Here is a 20969-nt window from a genome sequence, read left to right on the forward strand (position 1 = left end):
ATCTCAGGGTCCTGGGATCAAGTCCCACGTCGGGCTCTCTGCTCGGCAGGGAGCCTGCTTCCTCCTCTCTCTCTCTCTGCCTCCCTCTCTGCCTACTTGTGATCTCTCTCTGTCAAATAAATAAATAAAATCTTAAAAAAAAAAAAAAAAAAAAGAAACTCATATGTCCATCAGCACAAGAATGATCAAATAATTATGGCATAACTGATTAATACTATTGCTACAAATACTGATTAAGTGGATATGTACATTTTAATACATAAAGATACCAAAGAAGAGTAAATACCAACTGCTAACTCTTCTCTACAAAAGTGGAACGATTATAAGGAACTATCACCTTCCCTTTCGTAGGCCTTTTTATTGTTTACATGTTTTTTTAGTGAACTGTCATTAAAATCTTTTTATTTAGAAAAATAGGGAAAAAAAGATTCTCTGACCCTTTCAAAAACCTTCTTCTCTCACTTCTTCCCATTAAATGTCAAAAAAGTATTAGTACTATGAAGACAGAAAATAATAGAGTTAAGCTTCAAAGAATGAATAACATTTAAAATATATGTTTAAAATGCTATTATCAGGGCGCCTGGGTGGCTCAGTGGGTTAAAGCCTCTGCCTTCAGCTCAGGTTGTGCTCTCAGGATCCTGGGATCAAGCCCTGCATTGGGATCTCTGCTCAGCGGGGAGCCTGCTTCCTCTTCTCTCTGCCTGCCTCTCTGCCTGCTTGTGATCTCGGTCTGTCAAATAAATAAAATCTTTAAAATGAAATGAAATGAAATAAAATAAAATAATTTTATCATAGAAATTGGAGTAGAAAATCTAACTAAATATATAAATGTGCAATTATTCCAGGAAGCAAAAAATGAAACTACTTTATTTTATAATATTCTCTTTTACGTCACACTAAAACATTAATGATCTCCTTGGAAGCAGGAAAAAACATTGCTAAAGCATACCAAAAAGCTCTATTAATGGAATTTATAACAATGATAAAGTATTATTTCCTATCACTAAAACTTTAGTATATGTGCTGCCGAAGCGAGCACCTATTACTAAAACTTTAAAACAGCTCCTCAAATATGCTATGATATTTCTCATTCTTTGAAAAAAGTAAAAAAAAAAAAACAAATAATTTTGGCGGAGAAATAGTTGAAAAATGGAATGTATATATAAATAGGGAAAATACAATAATATCAGCCTATAATGGCCTTTACTAAATAGTGACATTATCCATTCAGTTCTGGATAACTTTATGTAACTCTAATGAAATCATTCCCAAGATTGTTTTTTACTATTTTTCCTACTCAGCCTGAAGTCACAAAGATAAATGAATTTGTTCGCCAAAAAAACAAAAAAGATGAATATGTGAGGTGATTGTTGTGTTAATTCACCAGATGGATGCGGATTTCTTTGACAATGTAATGCATAGCAAATCACCACAATGCACACTTTAAACATCTTACAATTTTCTGTCAATTAGACCTCAATAGAGCTGAAATGGAAAAATGAAAGAAACTGAGTGCTTGCTTCTATTAAGTAGTCAAGTAACCACTTAAATGACCAGATAAGAACTTCGTATCTAGGGTTTATATTTAATTATTACCTTCTTCAACTTTTTAGTTTTCATCAGAGTGATAAACTGGAATTCTGTCCAATGTAAAACTGATAAATTCTAGGTTTTAAAGTTCACTTCTCAGTTACTATACAGTGACAAGGTCATAAGAAGTGTATTTTTATCAGTATTTCTTCTGGATTTAAAAATTCTGAAAACAAAGAATTACCTGTCTGCCAGGATGGAGCCCTGAATTGTGGTAAAAGAGTAGTTCCTGAAGAAGCAGCCTGAGCAGTTCGGGACTCAACAGCAGAGAGAAAATTCATCACTGAAGATTCTTTAGTGTTAGTGCTGGCGCTGTTCACACTAGTATCAAATATTCCAGAAAGACCTACATTTGAAGATAAAATATATCATCAAGTAAAAATATATATTAATATCAAATGATTATTTATTTTAAAAAGAATCGCAGAAATCTGAGGCCAAAAGCTCCTTAACCCTAAACTGTTTTGAAATAGCAAACAGATACTAGTTTGACCAAGTACAGTCATAATCTATAAAAAAAGATCTCCCCACCAATTATATAGATACTCTCTATCAGTAAAAGACAAAGCTTTTTTTTTTTTTTAAAAGATTTTATTAATTTATTTGATAGAGATCACAAGTAGGCAGAGAGGCAGGCAGAGAGAGAGAGAGGAGGAAGCAGGCTCCCTGCTGAGCAGACAGCCCGATGTGGGGCTCGATCTCAGGACCCTGGGATCATGACCGGAGCCGAAGGCAGAGGCTTTCACTCACTGAGCCACCCCGGTGCCCCAAAGACAAAGCTTTTGATTTCATTTTCATTTTCACTTTTCTTATGGCTCCGTTATGTCCTGCTCACATTCCTAACCCACTGTGTGAAAACTGATTTTTCTTCTTAATCACTAAATGTAGCCAGATTCATTTTATGAGAGCATTTTTACCAGTTGGCTGAGGTGTGGTAGCATATCCAGGAAGCTGGTGAGGGGCCGCAAAAGTCTGTCTCTGAAGGAGATCTGCTTCAGAGTGTGAGGGATGTCCTTCTTCATAGCTTAAACTAAAGGATAACAAAAAATGTGACTGAAAACACAGAGCTCGAACAACAGTATCAAAATATCTCTAGGAGAGCAATTATCAAAGGTAGCGGAAGACTTTGACTAAATACCTGACCTACACATCAATAGAGCAAATAGAGTCTGACAACGCTGTCAAAATGAGGAAAATACATTGACATATACTAGGAAGAGAAATGATGCTAGTATTTTCCTCAATTCAACTTTACTTCCTTTAACTGGGAGAGCAGTGACAGGGTATAGTGTGAAGAGCAGTTATCGTGGAAAACAGGATAGCTGAGTTCATCATCGGAGCTCTACCACGAGCTTCCGGTGTGATTTTAGTAAGAGATTTAATTAATGACAGACTAAATTTCTTATCTGTGTGAATGAAGGACTAGACAAGATAATCTCTAAGTCCCTCTAATTCTAACATTCTATGGAGTATCAGATAACTTGAATTAATTGATAATTAAAATAACTCACCTAGAAAATTCAAAGTTGGACATTTTGAGAGTAATTTAAAACAAGATATTTTTTCTGCCCTTGATATTTACTTTGAATATTTTAAACCCAGAGAAAAACTGAAATAGTCTTACGTCCATTACTTAAGACTCAATAATCTTAATTAACATTGTGTTACCTGTGTTTTATTTTTCTTTATAAACAGATATAAACACACACTTCTTTTTTATTAAACGCTTGAAAATAACTTGCAGACATGACATTGCATCCATAAATACTTCAGCTATATCTCCTAGGAATTAAGCATTCTTCTATATAGCCAATAATCATTAATAGACATGAGGTCATATTCCAATTTCCCAATTGTTGCCAAAATGTGTGGGATTTTGAAGCTCCTTCTATGCGGAATCCAATAAAAATTCAAGAACTGCACTTGGTTATGTCTCTAAATTGAGAACAGTGCCTCTATTCCCAGGTCCCTTTTGTCTTGATTTCATGGCACAGAGTTGTTGTTATTGAGGAATCCAAGTTAGCTGGATGTAGACTATACCAAATTCTGGGTCTGTCTGACTGATTCCTCATTAGAAGTACACGAGTGAGATTTTATACTTCTCACTGCACCATGTGAGGATGCACACATCTGTCTGTCTGTGTCATGACTGGTGATGATAAACTTGAAGGGGATAAGGCACATCTGTCAGATCGCTCCATGTTGTTATTCTTTATCCTTTGAAATGCAATTGTGAGGTATAATTTAAGACTGTAAATATCTTGTGCCCAACAGCCAAAGGTTTCAGACATCATCTACTAATTATCACACTGGAGACTGGAAATGGTAGCTTTCTAATTACATCATTCTTTTAATATTTAAAAGGTATTCTTCTTCTATAAAATAAGAATGAGCTTTCTCCCTTTCCTCCCTCTCATATACATGCTACATACACTTAAATTTTCATATTTTTAAAAAAATGCATAGATCTTACACTTCATAATTATACCACTGTAGACTTGAAAACTGACATAGAGTTGACATACAATATTAGTTTCAAGTATACAACACAATGTTTCAACAATTATACACATTATGAAATGCCTACCATGACACATGTAGTTACCTTCTGTCACCATACAATGTTATTACAGTATTATTGACTATATTCCCTGCTAGGAACATTTATATCCAAGTCTTCCATGGACGTATGTTTTCATTTCTCTTAAGTTAAATATCTAGGAGTGGAATTACAGGGTCATAAAATAGGTGCATGTACCATTTTACATTACCATCAATAATGGATCAACATTTCATTTTTGCTTTACATCCTTCTTGTGACATGTTTTCAGTCTTCCTTTTTAAAAAAGATTTATTCATTTATTTGAAAGAGAGAGAGAAAGAGATACTGAGTAGGAGGGCAGAGGGGGGAGAATCTCAAGCTGACTCTGCGCTCAGTGTGGAGCCTGACACAGGGTTCAATCCCACGACCCTGAGATCACGATGTGAGCCAACACCAACAGTCAGCCACTTAACCAACTGCGCCACCCAGGTGCCCCAACAGTCTTTAATTTTAGTGATTCTAGGTAGATATAGTGGTATCTCATTGTGGTTTAATTTACATGTTTTTATCTGCCAACAGGCTGTTCTTTCAGTTCCTCTGGTGAAGTTTGCCAATTTTTGGCCTTTAAAAAAAGCAGGTTTAGTTAGCTCTTCTATTGGATTGTAAGAGTTTTTCTTATATTTTGGATCCATATTTTTTGTCAGATATATGTACTGTGAATGTTTCCTTCCAATCTAGTGGATTGCTTTTTTGTTTTTTAGTGTCTTTAAATAAAAAGCTTTCATCATCAAAAATAAAAAGCTTTGGGGGCGCCTGGGTGGCTCAGTGGACTGAGCCACTGCCTTCGTCTCAGGTCGTGGTCTTGGGGTCCTGGAATCAAGGCCCGCAACTGCCTCAGCATCCCTGCTGAGCAGAGAGCCTGCTTTCCCCCCTCTCTCTGCCTGACTCTGTGCCTACTTGTGATCTCTCTGTCAAATAAATAAATAAAATCTTAAAAAAAAAAAGTTTTTATTGTGGTAAGAGCATTTAAGATGAGATCTCCCCACTTAACAAAGCATGGGATACATTACTGTGTCACAGGCAAGATGTCCTACAGCTGATCTCTAGAGCTTATTCATGTTAAATAACTGAAACTTTGTATCCTTTGAGCAACTCCCCATCTCCCCCTTCCCCTAGCCTCTGGACCACCATTCCATTCTCTGCTTCTGAGTTTGACTAACAAGGTTTTAATTTTTGATCAACCTGATTATATTTTTCCTATAAAGTCAGTACTTTATTTATTTATTTTTTAAAAAGATTTTATTTATTTGACAGAGATCACAAGTAGGCAGAGAGAGAAGGAAGCAGGCTCCCAGCTGAGCAGAGAGCCTGATGTGGGGCTCGATCCCAGGACCCTGGGATCATGACCTGAGCTGAAGGCAGAGGATTTAACCCACTGAGCCACGTAGGCACCCCAAGATTCATTTTTTAAATTTCAAAAATTAAGGCATAATTTGTATACAATAAAATTCACTATCTCTAGTTTGGCCAAGTACATAAACAATGCAAAAACGAAGGGAGAGAACAGTCCCATCATTATAAAAGATTCCACCCATGCCCCTCGGTAGTGAACTCTTCCTACCATCTCCCAAGGATCTATTCTCTGTCCTTACAGTTTTGCCTTTTCCAAAATGTCAAATGAATATAATCATTTAATATGTAGCCTTTTGTGTCTGGCTACTTTCAATTAGCTTACTGTCTGAGATTCATCCATTTTTTATTTATATCAGTAATTCATTACATTTTATAGCTGAGCAGCATTCTGTTATATGGACGCATCAGAGGTTAGTGCTTGTATTAAATCCATTAACAGTTTAAGGATCTTTGGGTTCTTTCCTGTTTTTTTAGCAATTATGAATAAAGGTGCCATAAACTTGTGCGTAAGTTTCTGTGTGAACACAAGGTTTCATTTCATTTGACTAAATATATTGGGGGAGGGATAGCTGAGTTACTTGGTAATGTTGAACTTTAGAGAAACTGCCTATTTTCCAAAGTGGCTATCCCTTTTGCACTCACCCAGTAATGCATATGTGGTCTAGTGACTGCACCCTCACTGGCACTAAGTATTCCCAATTTTTAAGTTCTTTCTTTCCTTTTTAAAAATTTTAACCACTCTAATTAGTGTGCAGTGGTATCTCGTTGTGTTTTTTTCCAACATTTATTTGAGGGGGGGAGGGGCAGAGAGAGAGAGAGAATCCTAGGCAGATTCCATGCTGAATGCAGGGCTCCATGGCTCAATCTCACAATCCTGAGATCATGACCTGAGCCAAAAACAAGAGTCAGCTGCTCAACTGACTGTGCCCCCCAGGTGCCTCCTTCACTGTGGTTTTAATCTGGATTTCCATAATAACAATGCCGCATCATTTGCTTATCTACCATGCAGAAATCTTCTTTGGTGAAATACTCAAATCTTTTGCCTATTGGGGGAGAGGGGGTTATTAGTTTCCTTATTATTGAGTTTTAGGTTTTGCCTATATATTCTAGAATCAAATCTGTGTGAAATGTATGTTTTGCAAATATTTTCTCCCACTCTGTGGCTTTTATCCTTATAACAATGTGGTTAGGGGCACCTGGGTGGCTCAGTGGGTTAAGGCCTCTGCCTTTGGCTCAGGTCATGACCTCAGGGTCCTGGGATTGAGCCCTGCATTGGGCTCTCTGCTCAGTGGGGAGTCTGCTTCCCTTCCTCTCTCTCTGCCTATATGTGATCTCTGTCTGTTAAATAAATAAATAAAATCTTTTTAAAAAATGTAGTTAGAAGAACAGAACCATTTTTTTTTTAAAGATTTTATTTTTAAGTAACCTCTACACTTAACCTGGGACTCCAACTTACAACCCCAAGGTCAAAAGTCGCATGCTCGACTGACTGAGCCAGCCAGGCATCCCTATGAATTGTATTTTTGCTGTTGTTGGTGAGAGATCTTTGTCTACTCTAATAGCTCAAAGATTTTTCTCTTCCGATTCTTTCTGGAAGTTTTAGAGTATTACTTTTTCCATTTAGGTCTATGATTCATTTGGAATTAATTTTTTGTATATGGTGGCTGGTAAGGCTTGGGATTCATTTTTAAAAATTTGGGTATGCAATTGTCCCAGTACTATATTTTGAAAAAACCATTTTTTTACCTATAAAATTGCTGTGGCATCTTTTAAAAAAAATCAACTAGCCATATATTTGTGGTTCACTTAACTACTTGGCTACATTAATATGTCTGTTCTTAGGCCAGTAACACACAGCCTGTTAAATGACTCATTCAGGTTATACAAAACTTTCAATTTTGTTCTTCAAAATTATTTTGGCTATGCCAGGTATTCTCATACAAATTTTACAGACAGCTTGTCAATTTCTACAAAAAACATTGCATGAATCTATACATCAATTTAGGGAAAACTACCACTTTTAAAGTACTGAGTGTTCTAATCCATGAGTATGTTTATTTATTTAGGTCTTTAATTTCTCTCAGCAGTCTTTTGTAATGTTTAGTGTATTATTCTTGCTAGTATTTTGTTAAATTTATCCCTAAGTTTCTCATTTTTCTTATTTTGTTCTAAATGTTTTTTTTTAAATTACAGCTTTATCGATATATAATTCACATACCTTAAAGGTCATCCTTTTAAAGTGTACAGATCAGTGCATTTTTAGAATAGTCAGAGTTATGCAACCAGAACCATAACTTAATTTTAGAACATTCTTACTGCCTCAAAAATAAACCTGTACCCATTAATATCACTCTGCATAGCCCCCTCCATCCAACCCCAGGCAATCACTAATCTACTTTCTGTCTCTGTATTCGCTGACTCAAAACATTTCACAAAAATACAATCATATGGGCGCCTGGGTGGCTCAGTGGGTTAAGCCGCTGCCTTCGGCTCAGGTCATGATCTCAGGGTCCTGGGATCGAGTTCCGCATCGGGCTCTCTGCTCGGCGGGGAGCCTGCTTCCTCCTCCCTCTCTCTCTCTCTCTCTCTCTCTCTGCCTGCGTCTCTGCCTACTTGTGATCTCTCTCTGTCATATAAATAAATAAAATCTTTAAAAAAAAATACAATCATATTATGTGGGCCTTTTGTGACTTTGTTCACTTAGTTTAACATTTGCAAGGTTCATCCATGTTACAAAATGGATATAACAGTACTTCATTCCATCTTATGGCTGCACCATATCCCACTGTATAGATATACATACATTTTGTTTAGCCACTTATAAGTTGATGGACATTTGGGTTGCTTCCACTGTTCGGCTATTACGAATTATGTCGCTAGAACATAAGTGAACAAGTTTTTCTGTGGATGTATGTTTTCTCTTGGGTAGATACCTAGGAGTGTAATTCTTTATCATACGACAACTCAAACTTGTTCAATATTTTGAAGAATGGTCAATAAAATGACTGTACCATTTTACATTCCCACAAGCAATGGTTAAGGGTTTCATACTTCTTACAGCCTGTGTTTTCATTATAAATAGCCATCCTAGTAAGTATGAAATGGTACCTCATTTTGGCTTTGATTTGCATTTACCTAATGATGTTGAACATCTTTTTTTTTTTTTTCTTAAATATTTATTTGTTTGAGGGGGTGCCTGGGTTGTTTAGTTGGTTGAGAATCTATCTTTGGCTCAGATCAGGATCCCAAGGTCCTGCTATCGAGTCCCCCATCAGCCTTCCTGCTCAGCGGGGAGCCTGCTTCTCTTCTCCCTCTGCCTGCCACTCCCTGCTTGTATACTCTCTGTCAAATAAATACAATCTTAAAAAAAAAAAAAATTATTTAATTGAGAGAGAGAACATGCAAGGAACAGGAGGAGAAAATCCTCAAGCAGACCCCTGCCGAATAGGAAGCCCAATGGAGGGCTCCAGGACCCCGAGATCATGACCTGAGCGAAATAAACAGTTGGGACACCTGAACCGACTAAGCCGCCCAGACAATCCCATTTTGAATTAATTGTTGCACATAGTGTTGTACAGGAGTCTAATTTTATTATTTTGCTACTCATTTTGAATATAATTTGAAATTCTTCAATAAAAAAACAAATATCCAGATGTTGCTTTTAAAAAAAAAATTTTTAAATATTCCTATCGGGCTCTCTGCTCAGCAGGAAGCCTGCTTCCTCCTCTCTCTCTGCTTGCTTCTTTGCCTACTTGTGATCTCCATCTGTCAAATAAATAAATAAAATCTTGAAAAAAAATATATATTCCTACCATTTTATCTACTTTTCAAATAATCATAGCCATCATGCTTTATATTAAAACATTTTAGGGGGGCCTGTGTGGCTCAGGTGGGGTAAGCATCTGCCTTTGTTTGGCTCAGGTTGTGATCCAGGGGATAGAGCCCTGTGTTGGGCTTTGGGCTCAGTAGGTAGTCTGCCTCTCCCTGTTTGTGTGCTCTTTCTCTCAAACAAATAAAATCTTCTTAAAAATTTAAAAAGCAGGGTGCCTGGGTGGCTCAGTGGGTTAAGCCGCTGCCTTTGGCTCAGGTCATGATCTCAGGGTCCTGGGATCGAGTCCTGCATCGGGCTCTCTGCTCAGCAGGGAGCCTGCTTCCCTCTCTCTCTCTGCCTGCCTCTCTGTCTACTTGTGATCTCGGTCAAATTAAAAAAAAATAATAATAAAAAGTAAAACAATCCACACACATATATTTCCCTGTTCTGTCAGCTGACAGACCTTGAAATGAAGACTCCCCAGATGCCAAGAGCATACTTCTTTCCCAGATAAGGATTCCTAACACCATACTTCAAGAAAAAGGAAGCAGTGCTCCTTGAAGAAACGGGTCATTCTAGTACTGGAGCAGGAAATATAGAAGAAATGAATCTGGAGCATCCTATAGTACTAGAAAGTAAGAAGTGCTGGGGGCGGGGGGTGGGGGGGAGACAGACAGATGGGGGAAAACCCCTACATTTACAAGGGCATGTCAAGGAGTAAAAAATAAATAAATAAAAACAACAATGGCATGTCAAGGGGGACAGAGAAGCCAACTGGAAGGGTTCCTAATGGCCAAAGCTGGAAAATTTTAACCCTTATAAAAATCTGAGTCACTGGTTTGTTGACATTATTAAAAAAAATTTTTTTTTAATTTTACTTTATGGTTTGGGGGGGGTTTTGTTTGTTTATTTGTTTTTTAAATACAAATCTCTATACCCAATGTGGGGCCTAGAACTCACAACCCCAAGATTAAGAGTCACTTGCTTGGGTGCCTGAGTGGCTCAGTTGGTTAAGTGTCCAAGTCCTGATTTTGGCTCAAGTCATGGCCTCAGGGTCCAGGATTGAGCCCAGTGGTGTAATCTGTGCCTTGGCAGGGAGTCTGCTTGTGGAGTCTCTCCCTTTGCTCCTCCCTCATCCATGTTCACACTCTCTCTCTCTAAAAAACGAGTAATCTTAAAAAACAAAAAACAAAACAAACAAACAAACACCCCCCCCCCCCCCAAAAAAACAAATCCACACACTCTTCCAAGTGAGCCAGCCAGGTGCCATGACATTATTTTTTTAAACAAAAGCCAAATTTTTAAAGTTTATTTCTTTAAAAAAAAAATCTTATTTATTTATTTATTTGACAGAGAGAGAGAGACAGACAGACAGGGAGAAAAGGAACACAAGCAGGGGGAGTGGGAGAGGGAGAAGCGGGCCTCTCGCTGAGCAGGGAGCCTGACGCGGGGCTCGATCCCAGGAAGCCAGGACCATGACCTGAGCCAAAGGCAGATGCCCAACAACTGAGCCACCTAGACACCCCAGATTTTTTAAGTTTAAAAAAATTTTTTTTGAGATTTTTAAAGTAATCTCTATGCCTAATGTGGGGCTTGAATTCACAACTCCAACTTCAAGATCAAGAGTCACATGCTCTGTTGACTCAACCAGCCAGAGCCCCACAAAAGCCAACTTTAAAAAAAAAGAAAAGAAAAATCATCCTGGAAAAAAAAAAAAATCAAAACATGGTCAACAAATTTCCGTATTTGGGCCAATGTAAGATCTCCTTTGTATATGTGCTGCCGAAGCGAGCACTGTAAGATCTCCTTTGAATAAATATTCATTTATTTAATATAGGACCTACCCTGCTATAATCTATCATAGCCCCCAAAGGCCTGGACAGAGAACTTATACTACCCCCATAACATACTCCAAAAATTACAGGAGCTAACGGCCTAGAGAAGAGGAAGGAGCCAAGAGATAAGAGTCATAATTGTTTTAATCTTCATATTCCCAGCCTAGCATAAAACTGTAATCCTCTATCCCCTCTCCACACACTCAAAGTAGCGTAGATTCTGTACTGAAGATAAAAAGGATCAGGATTTTGCAGGGGGTAGTATCATCTTCCTTCAGTTGCTGTCACTTAAATGCCAAATTAAAAAACGGATATTTTCCTAAAAATTAAAATGAACCAAAAGATTATTCAGTTACCACCCTCTACCTTAAGTCTGAACATTTTCTCCCTAAGCTTCTTAATTTAATTTTAAATTTTTGTTTATTTTTTTGAGAGGGGGAGAGAGACAGAGAGAGGAGGAGGGAAGAAGTAGAGGGAGAGAGAATCTCAAGTAGGCTCCACTCCCAACACCCAGTCCAGTCACATGCAGGCCTCCATTCTCATGACCCTGAGACCATGACCCAAGCCAAAATCAGGAGTCAGATGCTTAACTGACTAAGCCACCATGTGCCCCTACCCTTCTTAATTTTAATCTAATATGTTTAGCAAAGAAAATTAAGTTTTTAAGGCAAATGAGAAACCGGAGACAAAAAAATCTCACCAAAATTAGTTTGTGCAGTGATGGTATACAATCATAAGAAAAAAATGTTTTTGAATATATTACTGAGAATAAGCTATCTTATGGTTTACATCCTGATAGTCATAACATACAAATCTACTCCTTGGGTAGCATACTCTATGTCCATGGTAGTTAAGAAACACATTCCAAGTTTTAAAATCAATTAGCAAAAGTTCCATGAAATATGTTAAATCCCAGGGAGACAAGCCAGTACTTGCATACAAGTAATAAGTTACTTAAGCAATGAATGAATGGTTTTGCCTTATGTAGTCCTATTTATTTTTTAAAGATTTATTTATTTACTTTAGAGAGAGAATATGGTGGGGAGGGGCAGAGGAAGAGGTGGAGGGTCTGCACTGGGCAGGGAGCCCAACACAGGACTTGATCCCAGGACCCTGAGATCAGGAGCTGAGCCAAACCAAGAGTCAGATGCTCAATGGACTGTACCACCAGGCACCCCACCTTAAGTAGTCTTTTTTTTTTTTTTTTTAAAGATTTTATTTATTTATTTGACAGGCAGATCACAAGTAGGCAGAGAGGCAGGCAGAGAGAGAGGAGGAAGTGGGCTCCCTGCTGAGCAGAGAGCTCGATGTGGGCCTTGATCCCAGGACCCTGAGATCACGACCCGAGCGGAGCTGAAGGCAGAGGCCCCAACCCACTGAGCCACCCAGGCACCACCTTAAGTAGTCTTATTACTCTCTTATCTGTGTTAAAACAATGTGGCCACTGAAGATAGAGATATGCTGGTATAATAAAAACAAAATTCTCTTTAAGCTTTAAAAATATGGTTTTAAACTTTTCATAGATGTGAAACAAAAAAACCCTGGACCGGAAGTTAGGAGGCCCCAATTTCAGTTCTGATTCTGCAATCAACATTAGAAGACTTTCAGTAAAACATATAATCTTGCAGAGCCTGCATTTACCTATTTATGAAGCATAATGTTCTTTGTATTAGTTTATATTCTGAGTCCAGTTAAATATTTTTACCTCATCTATCATACAGTATTCTTCAGCATAAAATCTGTTTTCAAAATTGAGTACAGAGATAAATCACCTGGAGTTCATATAATTAACTTTGTCTGTGGAACTCTAGCACGCCTGTCCCACTCATATCTAATGTCAAGTATTTTATAAATACTTTATTTTAGCTAATCATAGTCTGAGAATTCAGAACAAAATCATGAAGTACAAGAATAATCAGCCCCTGAGTGGCTCAGTCGGTTAGGAGTCTGACTCTTGATCTCAGCTCTGGTCTTGTCTTTTCTTTGGGAGAGAGAGAGAGCATGCACATGCATGCAGAGGGGGTGGACAAGGATGTGGAGAAACTAGAACCCTCAGATGTTGCTGGTGGGAATGTAAAATGGTGCAGCCACTTTGGAAAACAATTTAGCAGTTCTTCAAAATGTTAAACACAGAATTACCATAAAGACTCAACAATTCCACTACTAGGTATCTGCCCAAGGAAAATGAAACATATGTTCAAATACTTTTATGCAAACGTTCACAGCAGCATTATCTGCAAAAGCCAAAAAGTGAAAACAACCAAATATATACCAACTAGTGAATGGATAAACAAAATGAGTCCATCTGTGCAGAGGAGTATTACTCCGCTACAAGCACTTACAGCACTGATACACGCTACAACATGGATGATTCTCTGAAACATCATGCTTAGTCACAAAATCCAAACACAAAAGAACAGGCATTCTATTATTCCACTTATAGGAAATGCCCAGAAAAGGCAACTCTAAAAAGAGACAGAAAACAGATGAATGCCCAGGACTAAGGGTGAGAATGAGGAGTGATTATAAATGGGCACAAGGTTTCTTTCTGAGGTAACAAGGTTTGAAGATTAGATGGTGAGGATACTGTGGTGACGTAAATGTACTAAAAAATCACTGTACACAATACAGGAGAATTTTATGGTGTGTAAATTAAATCTCAATAAAGCACTTAATTAAAAAAAAAGAGCTGGAAGAATCAAAGGGCTTATCTCTAAGGAAACCTTGGGCAATGCATAGCTTCTCTGAAACTTCATTTGCTCATCTGTAAATGAGCACAAGTAACTGCTATTCCCTGTGTCACATGGGCTCTTTAGGTCCACTAGAAGTGGGTTCTGCAGAACATCAGAAGGCAGAAGAGCTCAAGTATTATTTGTCCAATCCCTCCATCACAACCATGATTCCAGCCAAGCCTCATCCCTCTACAACCATAGCTTCTTCTGGGTTCCAATAACTTGTAAACCCCACCCCTTCTTGGGCCTGGATGTGGCTTCACACAGCTACGACTCATTTGAAGTCTCATTATCCTTTTTTGGTTCCCTTAACCCCGCCCCCAGCTATAAAACCAAGCCCCTCATTAAAATGAATCAAGTGAACCAAAGGAACGAAATTATGTTTCGAGCAGAGCCCTTAACTTATAATTAGTGTAAAGGAAGTACAATTGGTACTTTGTACCAACAAGTTATTGTTAAAACAAGTATGATTTCTTGAGATAAGTAAATTTGTTTTTACTGTTCCATATAGCTTTAATGATCTTTACCAAAACAATCCTAATTTATACAAATGATACACTAAAGTTGGTTAAACAGGTGTTTTTCTTTACACCAAGAAGAAGAAATGAAGACTAGTATGGTATTTCCTGGTAGTGGTGTGGTAGAGCATATTCAAAATCAGTCTATCAGTTCCAAGCATTATTCACACAAAAAGAGACAGACTTTGGCATTTGTAACAGATGCCCAAGAAAAACGATGCCAAAGTCAAGGCTATGAAGAGTTTCCGTCTGTTGTTCTGTCAGGAAATAAATGAAATGTGATGGTGATGTGGCATATGCTTGGCTATGTTCATAACAAGAGACACCAAGGCCTGGGTTGGACACAATTCCAAAATTCCATTTCATCATTTTCCTTTTTTATTTCTGTCATCACCTGCATTACTGACCTTTCCTTTGAACAAAGACAAAATTTTCAGAACCTTTCCCATCTCCAGTATTTTCCTGAAACATTTTTCTTTTAGAAGAAATACATCTGTATAGCTACATGCAAAAGAATGAAACTGGACCACTTTTTTAGGTCATACATAAAAATAAACTCAAATATATTAACGACCTAAATATTAAGACACAAAACCATAAAACTCCTGAAAGAAAACAAAGGCAGTAAACTTCTGGACATCAGCCTTAGCAATATTTTTCTGGATCTGTCTCCTTAGGCAATGGAAACAAAAGCAAAAATAAACAACCGGGACTGTATCAAACTAGTCAAACTAGTAAGCTTTTGCACAGCAAAGGAAATGATCAACAAAACAAAAAGGCAACTTACTGACTTATAAAATATCTGCAAATGACATATCTTATAAGGGGTTAATACCCAAAATATATAAAGAACTCATAAACTTAACACCAAAAAAAAAAAAAAAAAAAAAAAAAATCAATGAACAGAGAACCTGAATAGACACTTTCCCAAAAAAGACATATTAATGGCCAACAGACATATGAAAAGATGCTCCACATCACTAATCATCAGGGAAATGCATACCAAAATCACAATGAGATTGTCACCTCACACCGTCAAGATGGCTAGGATTAAAAAGATAAGAAATAACCAATGTTGGCAAGGACGTGGAAAAAAGGGAACCCTCATGCATAGTATAGCCACTGTGGAAAATGGTATGGAGGTTCCTCAAGAAATTAAAAATATTATACAATCTAGTAATGACAGTTTCTAGTCTAATCTCGTAATGGCTATCTATGACAAGAAATATCATACAATATAGTAATCCTACTTCTGGGTATTTACCCAAAGAAAACCAAAACACTAATTCTAAAAGAGATATGCACCCCTGTGTTTATTGCAGCATTATTTACAAAAGTCAAGATATGGAAGTAACCTAAATGTCCATCCACAGATAAATGGAAAAAGATGTGGTATGTATATTTACACAAAATATTCAGTTATAAAAATGATATCTTCCCATTCACAACAACATGGGTGGACCAAGAGGATATTATGGTAAGTGAAATAAGAGAAAGACAAATACCATATTTTACTTATATGTGACATCTAAAAACAAACCAATCAAAAAACAGAAATAGGCCATAGAGGACTGGTAGCTGTTGAAGGAGCAAAATAGGTGAAGGGGATTAAGAAGCACAAACTTCCACAGGCACCTGGGTGGCTCAGTTGGTGAGACATCTGACTCTTGATGTGGGCTCAGGTCATGGTCTCAGGGTCCTGGGATTGAGCCCTGGAATGAGCTTGCGCTGGGTGTGGAGCTTGCTTGGGATTCTCTCTCCCACTCCCAAGCATTCTCTTTCTCTCTCAAAAAATAAAATACATAAAACAAATAACTAAGTCTCAGGGTTGACCGGAACAGCATAGGGAATATAGTCAATAATACCGCAATAACTTTGTATAGGGACAGATGGTAACTACACTTGTCATGGTAAACATTTCACAAGGTACATAAATGTCTAATCACTATGTTGTGCACCTGAAACACATATAATACTGTATGTCAACTACACTGGAATTTAAAAAATTTTAAAAAGAAAACCAGGTGGAAAAAACCCCAAATACATCTGTCAAAGCAAATTATTTTGTGATTCAAATTGTTGCAACGTATTAATTATCTCTAATGTTCAGACATTAACATATTAATTTAAGAGGTAGACAAAAATGGTCATGTTGGGCCCTAAATGATTATATCTCATTTCAGGTTCTGAAGAAATTATTAGAAATGAACAAGAAGACAGCCGGTTATTTCTCACAACACACAGTATAGTTCAAATTTCTAGGATTTGAATGTATAGGTACCATGAAATGTTTTTATTTTAGCTTCTTCATTATATCTTATTGTTTGTGGCCTAGTTCCCTGACCAAATTATATTTCTTCCTTTTATGAGAAACTAGTACAGCTGAATTTTTTACTGTATCACAATTTTGTTCACTATTAACATGGTCTAGGATTTCTGGCATTAGGTAAGTCAAGTTTGTTGAAAGATACACATTTATCATAACAATTCACATTTTTTTTTTAATGGGCACTAAAGTAAGGTTTATTGTGTGATAGCAAAGTGATAGTACAAAGCTCCCAAGGAGGGAAGGGACCCGAAGGGGTTGCCCAACAATTCACATTTATGCACTAGGTTGCTACGCAAAAATTTATATACCTTTGATTTAATATAAAAACCCAATAACATTTTATAGAGTAGAGAAAAAGATTTTCAGTTGAGTCTAAATCCAAAGTTTTAATATTCACTTTGATACACAATATACGGTTTTTTTTCTTTCTCTACAAATTTTCATAAAAATTAAATGGAAATTTTCTGTAAGCTCAAAAGGTTTGTTATTTCTGTTTTCTTAAGGATTATTTCCAGAAGTTTGTAAGCCAACTAATCAAAGACTTATAAAACCACTACTATTTTATATCATTGTAATTGCATTATATTATTTATATTATCATAAGACTGACTTAAGATACCAAAGAAGGTAGAATGCTTAGCCTGCCTTAAAATATCCCATATATGGGCGCCTGGGTGGCTCAGTGGGTTAAGCCGCTGCCTTCGGCTCAGGTCATGATCTCAGGGTCCTGGGATCGAGTCCCGCATCAGGCTCTCTGCTCAGCAGGGAGCCTGCTTCCTTCTCTCTCTCTCTCTGCCTGCCTCTCAGTGTACTTGTGATTTCTCTCTGTCAAATAAACAAATAAAATCTTAAAAAAAAAATAAATTAAAAAAAATATCCCATATATTATAGTTAAATTAAAAAAATTTTAAGTATATATATATATATATATTTCAGAGACGTACTATGGTTGAAAGAGACACATAGTGTGAAATTTGCTTTGAAATACCACAAAATAAATACAAAGTAAAAGAGAAGGTAGGTAGGGGTATATATGAAACAACTGACCATGTGTTGAAGTTTTTAAAGTTGGTTAATGAATATGTAGGGATCATTGTGTTTGGTTGGAATGTGCTTGGTTGGAAATTTTCCTTAATAAAAATGTTATTGTCTGTAGTAGAGAAAATAAATTTCCAAGTGGCTAATTCACCTTCCGGATTTCTGGTTCACAAAAACGATAATGCAAAGGAAGAAATTATTTATAATAAACATTTAAGGAAGGCATATACCATATTTTAAAACAATTTTATAATTTACAAGCTTACTATCTTTTTTTTTTTAAGATTTTATTTTTTGGGTGCCTGGGTGGCTCAGTTGGTTAAACAATGGCCTTCGGTTCAGGTCATGATCCTGGAGTCCTGGATTGAATCCCACATCAGGCTCTGGACTGACCTCTCCCCTCTCATGCTCTCTCTTTCTCTCAAATAAATAAAATCTTAAAAAAAAAAAAGATTTTATTTATTTACTTATTTGACAGAGAAAAGAGAGGAAGGAACATAAGCAGAAGAGTGGGAGAGGGAGAAGCAGGCTTCCTGCTGAGCAGGGAGGCTGATGTAGGGCTGGATCCCAGGCCACCCAGGTACCCCCAAACTTATTATCTTAAAAATTTTTATAAACATGTCTATTAAGTGTGAATAATATTCATACTCACCCCAAAACACACTTTATGAGGATGATGTTAAGATGACCAGCAGGTGCACAACATATCAAGGTTAATTAGCTGATATACCAGATTAGCCTTTAATAGCACATTTCAAACCATCATCTCCTATGTTATATTAGAACACAATTTATAAGTCTTAGAAGCAATTCATCATTAGCATGTTATAAAGGGTCAGACTGAGCCCAAACTTGCTCTTGTTTAAAAAAAAAAAAAAGGAATACAGAGATATTAACCAATGACGAAAAACACCATCTCTGGTTTTGTTTTTTGTATAGCCACAGTTCTACTTATACCCTATCCTTCCAAATTACTCACACTTTTATTTTTGGCATTATTCTACTAGACCCTTTGTGGCTTTGGGCAAATCAAACTTTGACTCAGTCTAATGTCTATTTATGTGAGAATCCTATTAGTTGCTTTACCAGAGTAATAGTTATTTTCCAGTTTGCTCAATATGAGAAATGTTTTAAAATGTTAAGCCATCTAATTTAAGCAGATCCAAGCAAAAGTATTTTAGCTTATCCACATTTTTGTGTTTGTCATGCTTCACTGGGTCGGACAAATCTGGTCTCAAGTTATTTAAATAGGATCAGTGATCACACAGTAAGGAGAATGATGAAGTCATATGAAAATTTCATTATTTTATGCTTAGTTATACCCCATACAAGCCTACAGGCCTATCAACATAGGACAAGCTACATGGTCAGAACCCCCAAGGAACATTTAAACTTAAGGAGGCCAAATTTATTAAACTCTGAACATGAGACAAGTCAAAACAGGATATATGCCAGCATTAAATATATTCTTTTTTAAAAAGATTAAGTTAGGGGTGCCTGGGTGGCTCAGTGGGTTAAGTCACTGCCTTCGGCTCAGGTCAGGATCTCGGGGTCCTGGGATCGAGTCCCGCGTAGGGCTCTCTGCTCAGCGGGGTGCCTGCTTTTCTCTCTCTCTCTCTCTCTGTCTGCCTCTCCATCTACTTGTGATCTCTCTCTGTCAAATAAATAAATAAAATTAAAAAAAAAAGATTAAGTTATTTTAGAGAGAGGGAAACTGTGCATGCACACAAGCTGGAGGAGGGACAGAGGGAGAGAATCTCAAGCAGACTCTCTGCTGAGCGCAAAGCTCAAAGCAGCACCAGATCTCACTACCCATGAGATCATGACCTGAGCCGAGAATTCATGAAGTACCCTGCTTCTCACTAGAAAATATTTCTTCTCCTTTCAAAAGATTACCAACTTCCAAGAGTTAGGTATTTAACTGTCTGAGGCACCCAGGTGCCCCAGAATTAAATAGTCTTTAGTAAATCATTATTTATGTTAGTTATTATATGAGGGACACATGGAAGAAAAAACCCAATTGCTCAAGGTAGACTGTCAAGAGACACCCAAGTTAGTGAAGATGGACCCACAATACACAAGCACAGAGAAATATTTAGTATCAAGGATTGATGAATGCTATGAAGAAACTTCAAGCAAGATATGAGGCTACAGTGATGGGGGAGGGTATATACCCTTTCCGTTGAGGGTACTAAGAACAGACCTTTTTTTTTAATAATTTTTTTTTAAAGATTTTATTTATTTATTTGACAGACAAGCAGGCAGAGAGGCAGGCAGAGAGAGAGAGAGAGAGAGAGAGAGAGAGGGAAGCACGCTCCCTGCTGAGCAGAGAGCCCGATGGTGGGCTCCATCCCAGGACCCTGAGATCATGACCTGAGCCAAAGGCAGAGGCTTTCACCCACTGAGCCACCCAGGCGCCCCTTAAGGACAGACCTTTCTAACAGTGTGACATTTTGAACTGAATGAAATGACAAGAGAAAGCCATGCAGATTATCAGAGGGATTATCAGCTCCTAGCTGAGGAAACAGCCCAAAGACCCCAAGATAAGAGCGTTCCTACTGTAGCTGTCTAAGGAACAATGAAAAATGTGTGTTTCATTCAGAGATAAAAAACTCAGGGCAAGGGGGAATCTGTGGTCATGTTCTACAAAAAATGAAAGAAAAACAAGCCCATGTCCTCTCATTTACCTCTTCATATTATGCAATATGTCCACACATATTAGCATACGGCTAGCACGCTGGTGAACAAACACTTACTACTGACCAAGCGAAAAGAGTACTGACTGCAATTGCAAAGGCCTAGACTGGCAAGGCCTACCTAGATGGGCCTGAGTAAAAGTTAGGAAGCTGATCGCAGCAGCCAGTCACATGAAGTCATCTAGCACACTGCTAAAACTGAAAACAGCAGTAGCAGCAACAAAGGATAAATATGTAACAAAGAATTAAGATTTTTTTGCTAAGCAAGTTTAGCAAAGGGGTAGGCAATTTTTTAAAAACAAAACTTGTAGTCTCATTTGAATTGGTGGCCCAAAAGCAAAACAAAAACACCCTTATTGAAGTACCCTGCTTCTCACTGTAAAATATTTCTTGTCTTTTCAGAAGATTACCACCTTCAAGTCCTTGTTCACATATCACTAGTTCAATTAGTCTGCCCCCTCAACC

The 20969-nt window shown here is 37.4% G+C and overlaps 1 protein-coding gene across 2 annotated transcripts in view; it reads right to left on the minus strand.

Annotated features, from left to right (window-relative positions):
- QSER1 (glutamine and serine rich 1) overlaps positions 1 to 20969 on the minus strand; it is a 74691-nt gene that overhangs the window by 40826 nt on the left and 12896 nt on the right. For both annotated transcript variants that reach the window (XM_059406344.1, XM_059406333.1), the window contains 2 exons: positions 2508 to 2620; positions 1775 to 1936 (listed from right to left, as the gene is read on the minus strand). In XM_059406344.1, the coding sequence (XP_059262327.1) occupies positions 1775 to 1871 (97 nt within the window). In that variant the 5' untranslated portion in view covers positions 1872 to 1936; positions 2508 to 2620. The remainder of the gene's footprint in view (positions 1 to 1774; positions 1937 to 2507; positions 2621 to 20969) is intronic.

This window comes from Mustela nigripes, chromosome 1, assembly GCF_022355385.1.
Source record: "Mustela nigripes isolate SB6536 chromosome 1, MUSNIG.SB6536, whole genome shotgun sequence".
NCBI classification, from domain to species: domain Eukaryota; kingdom Metazoa; phylum Chordata; class Mammalia; order Carnivora; family Mustelidae; genus Mustela; species Mustela nigripes.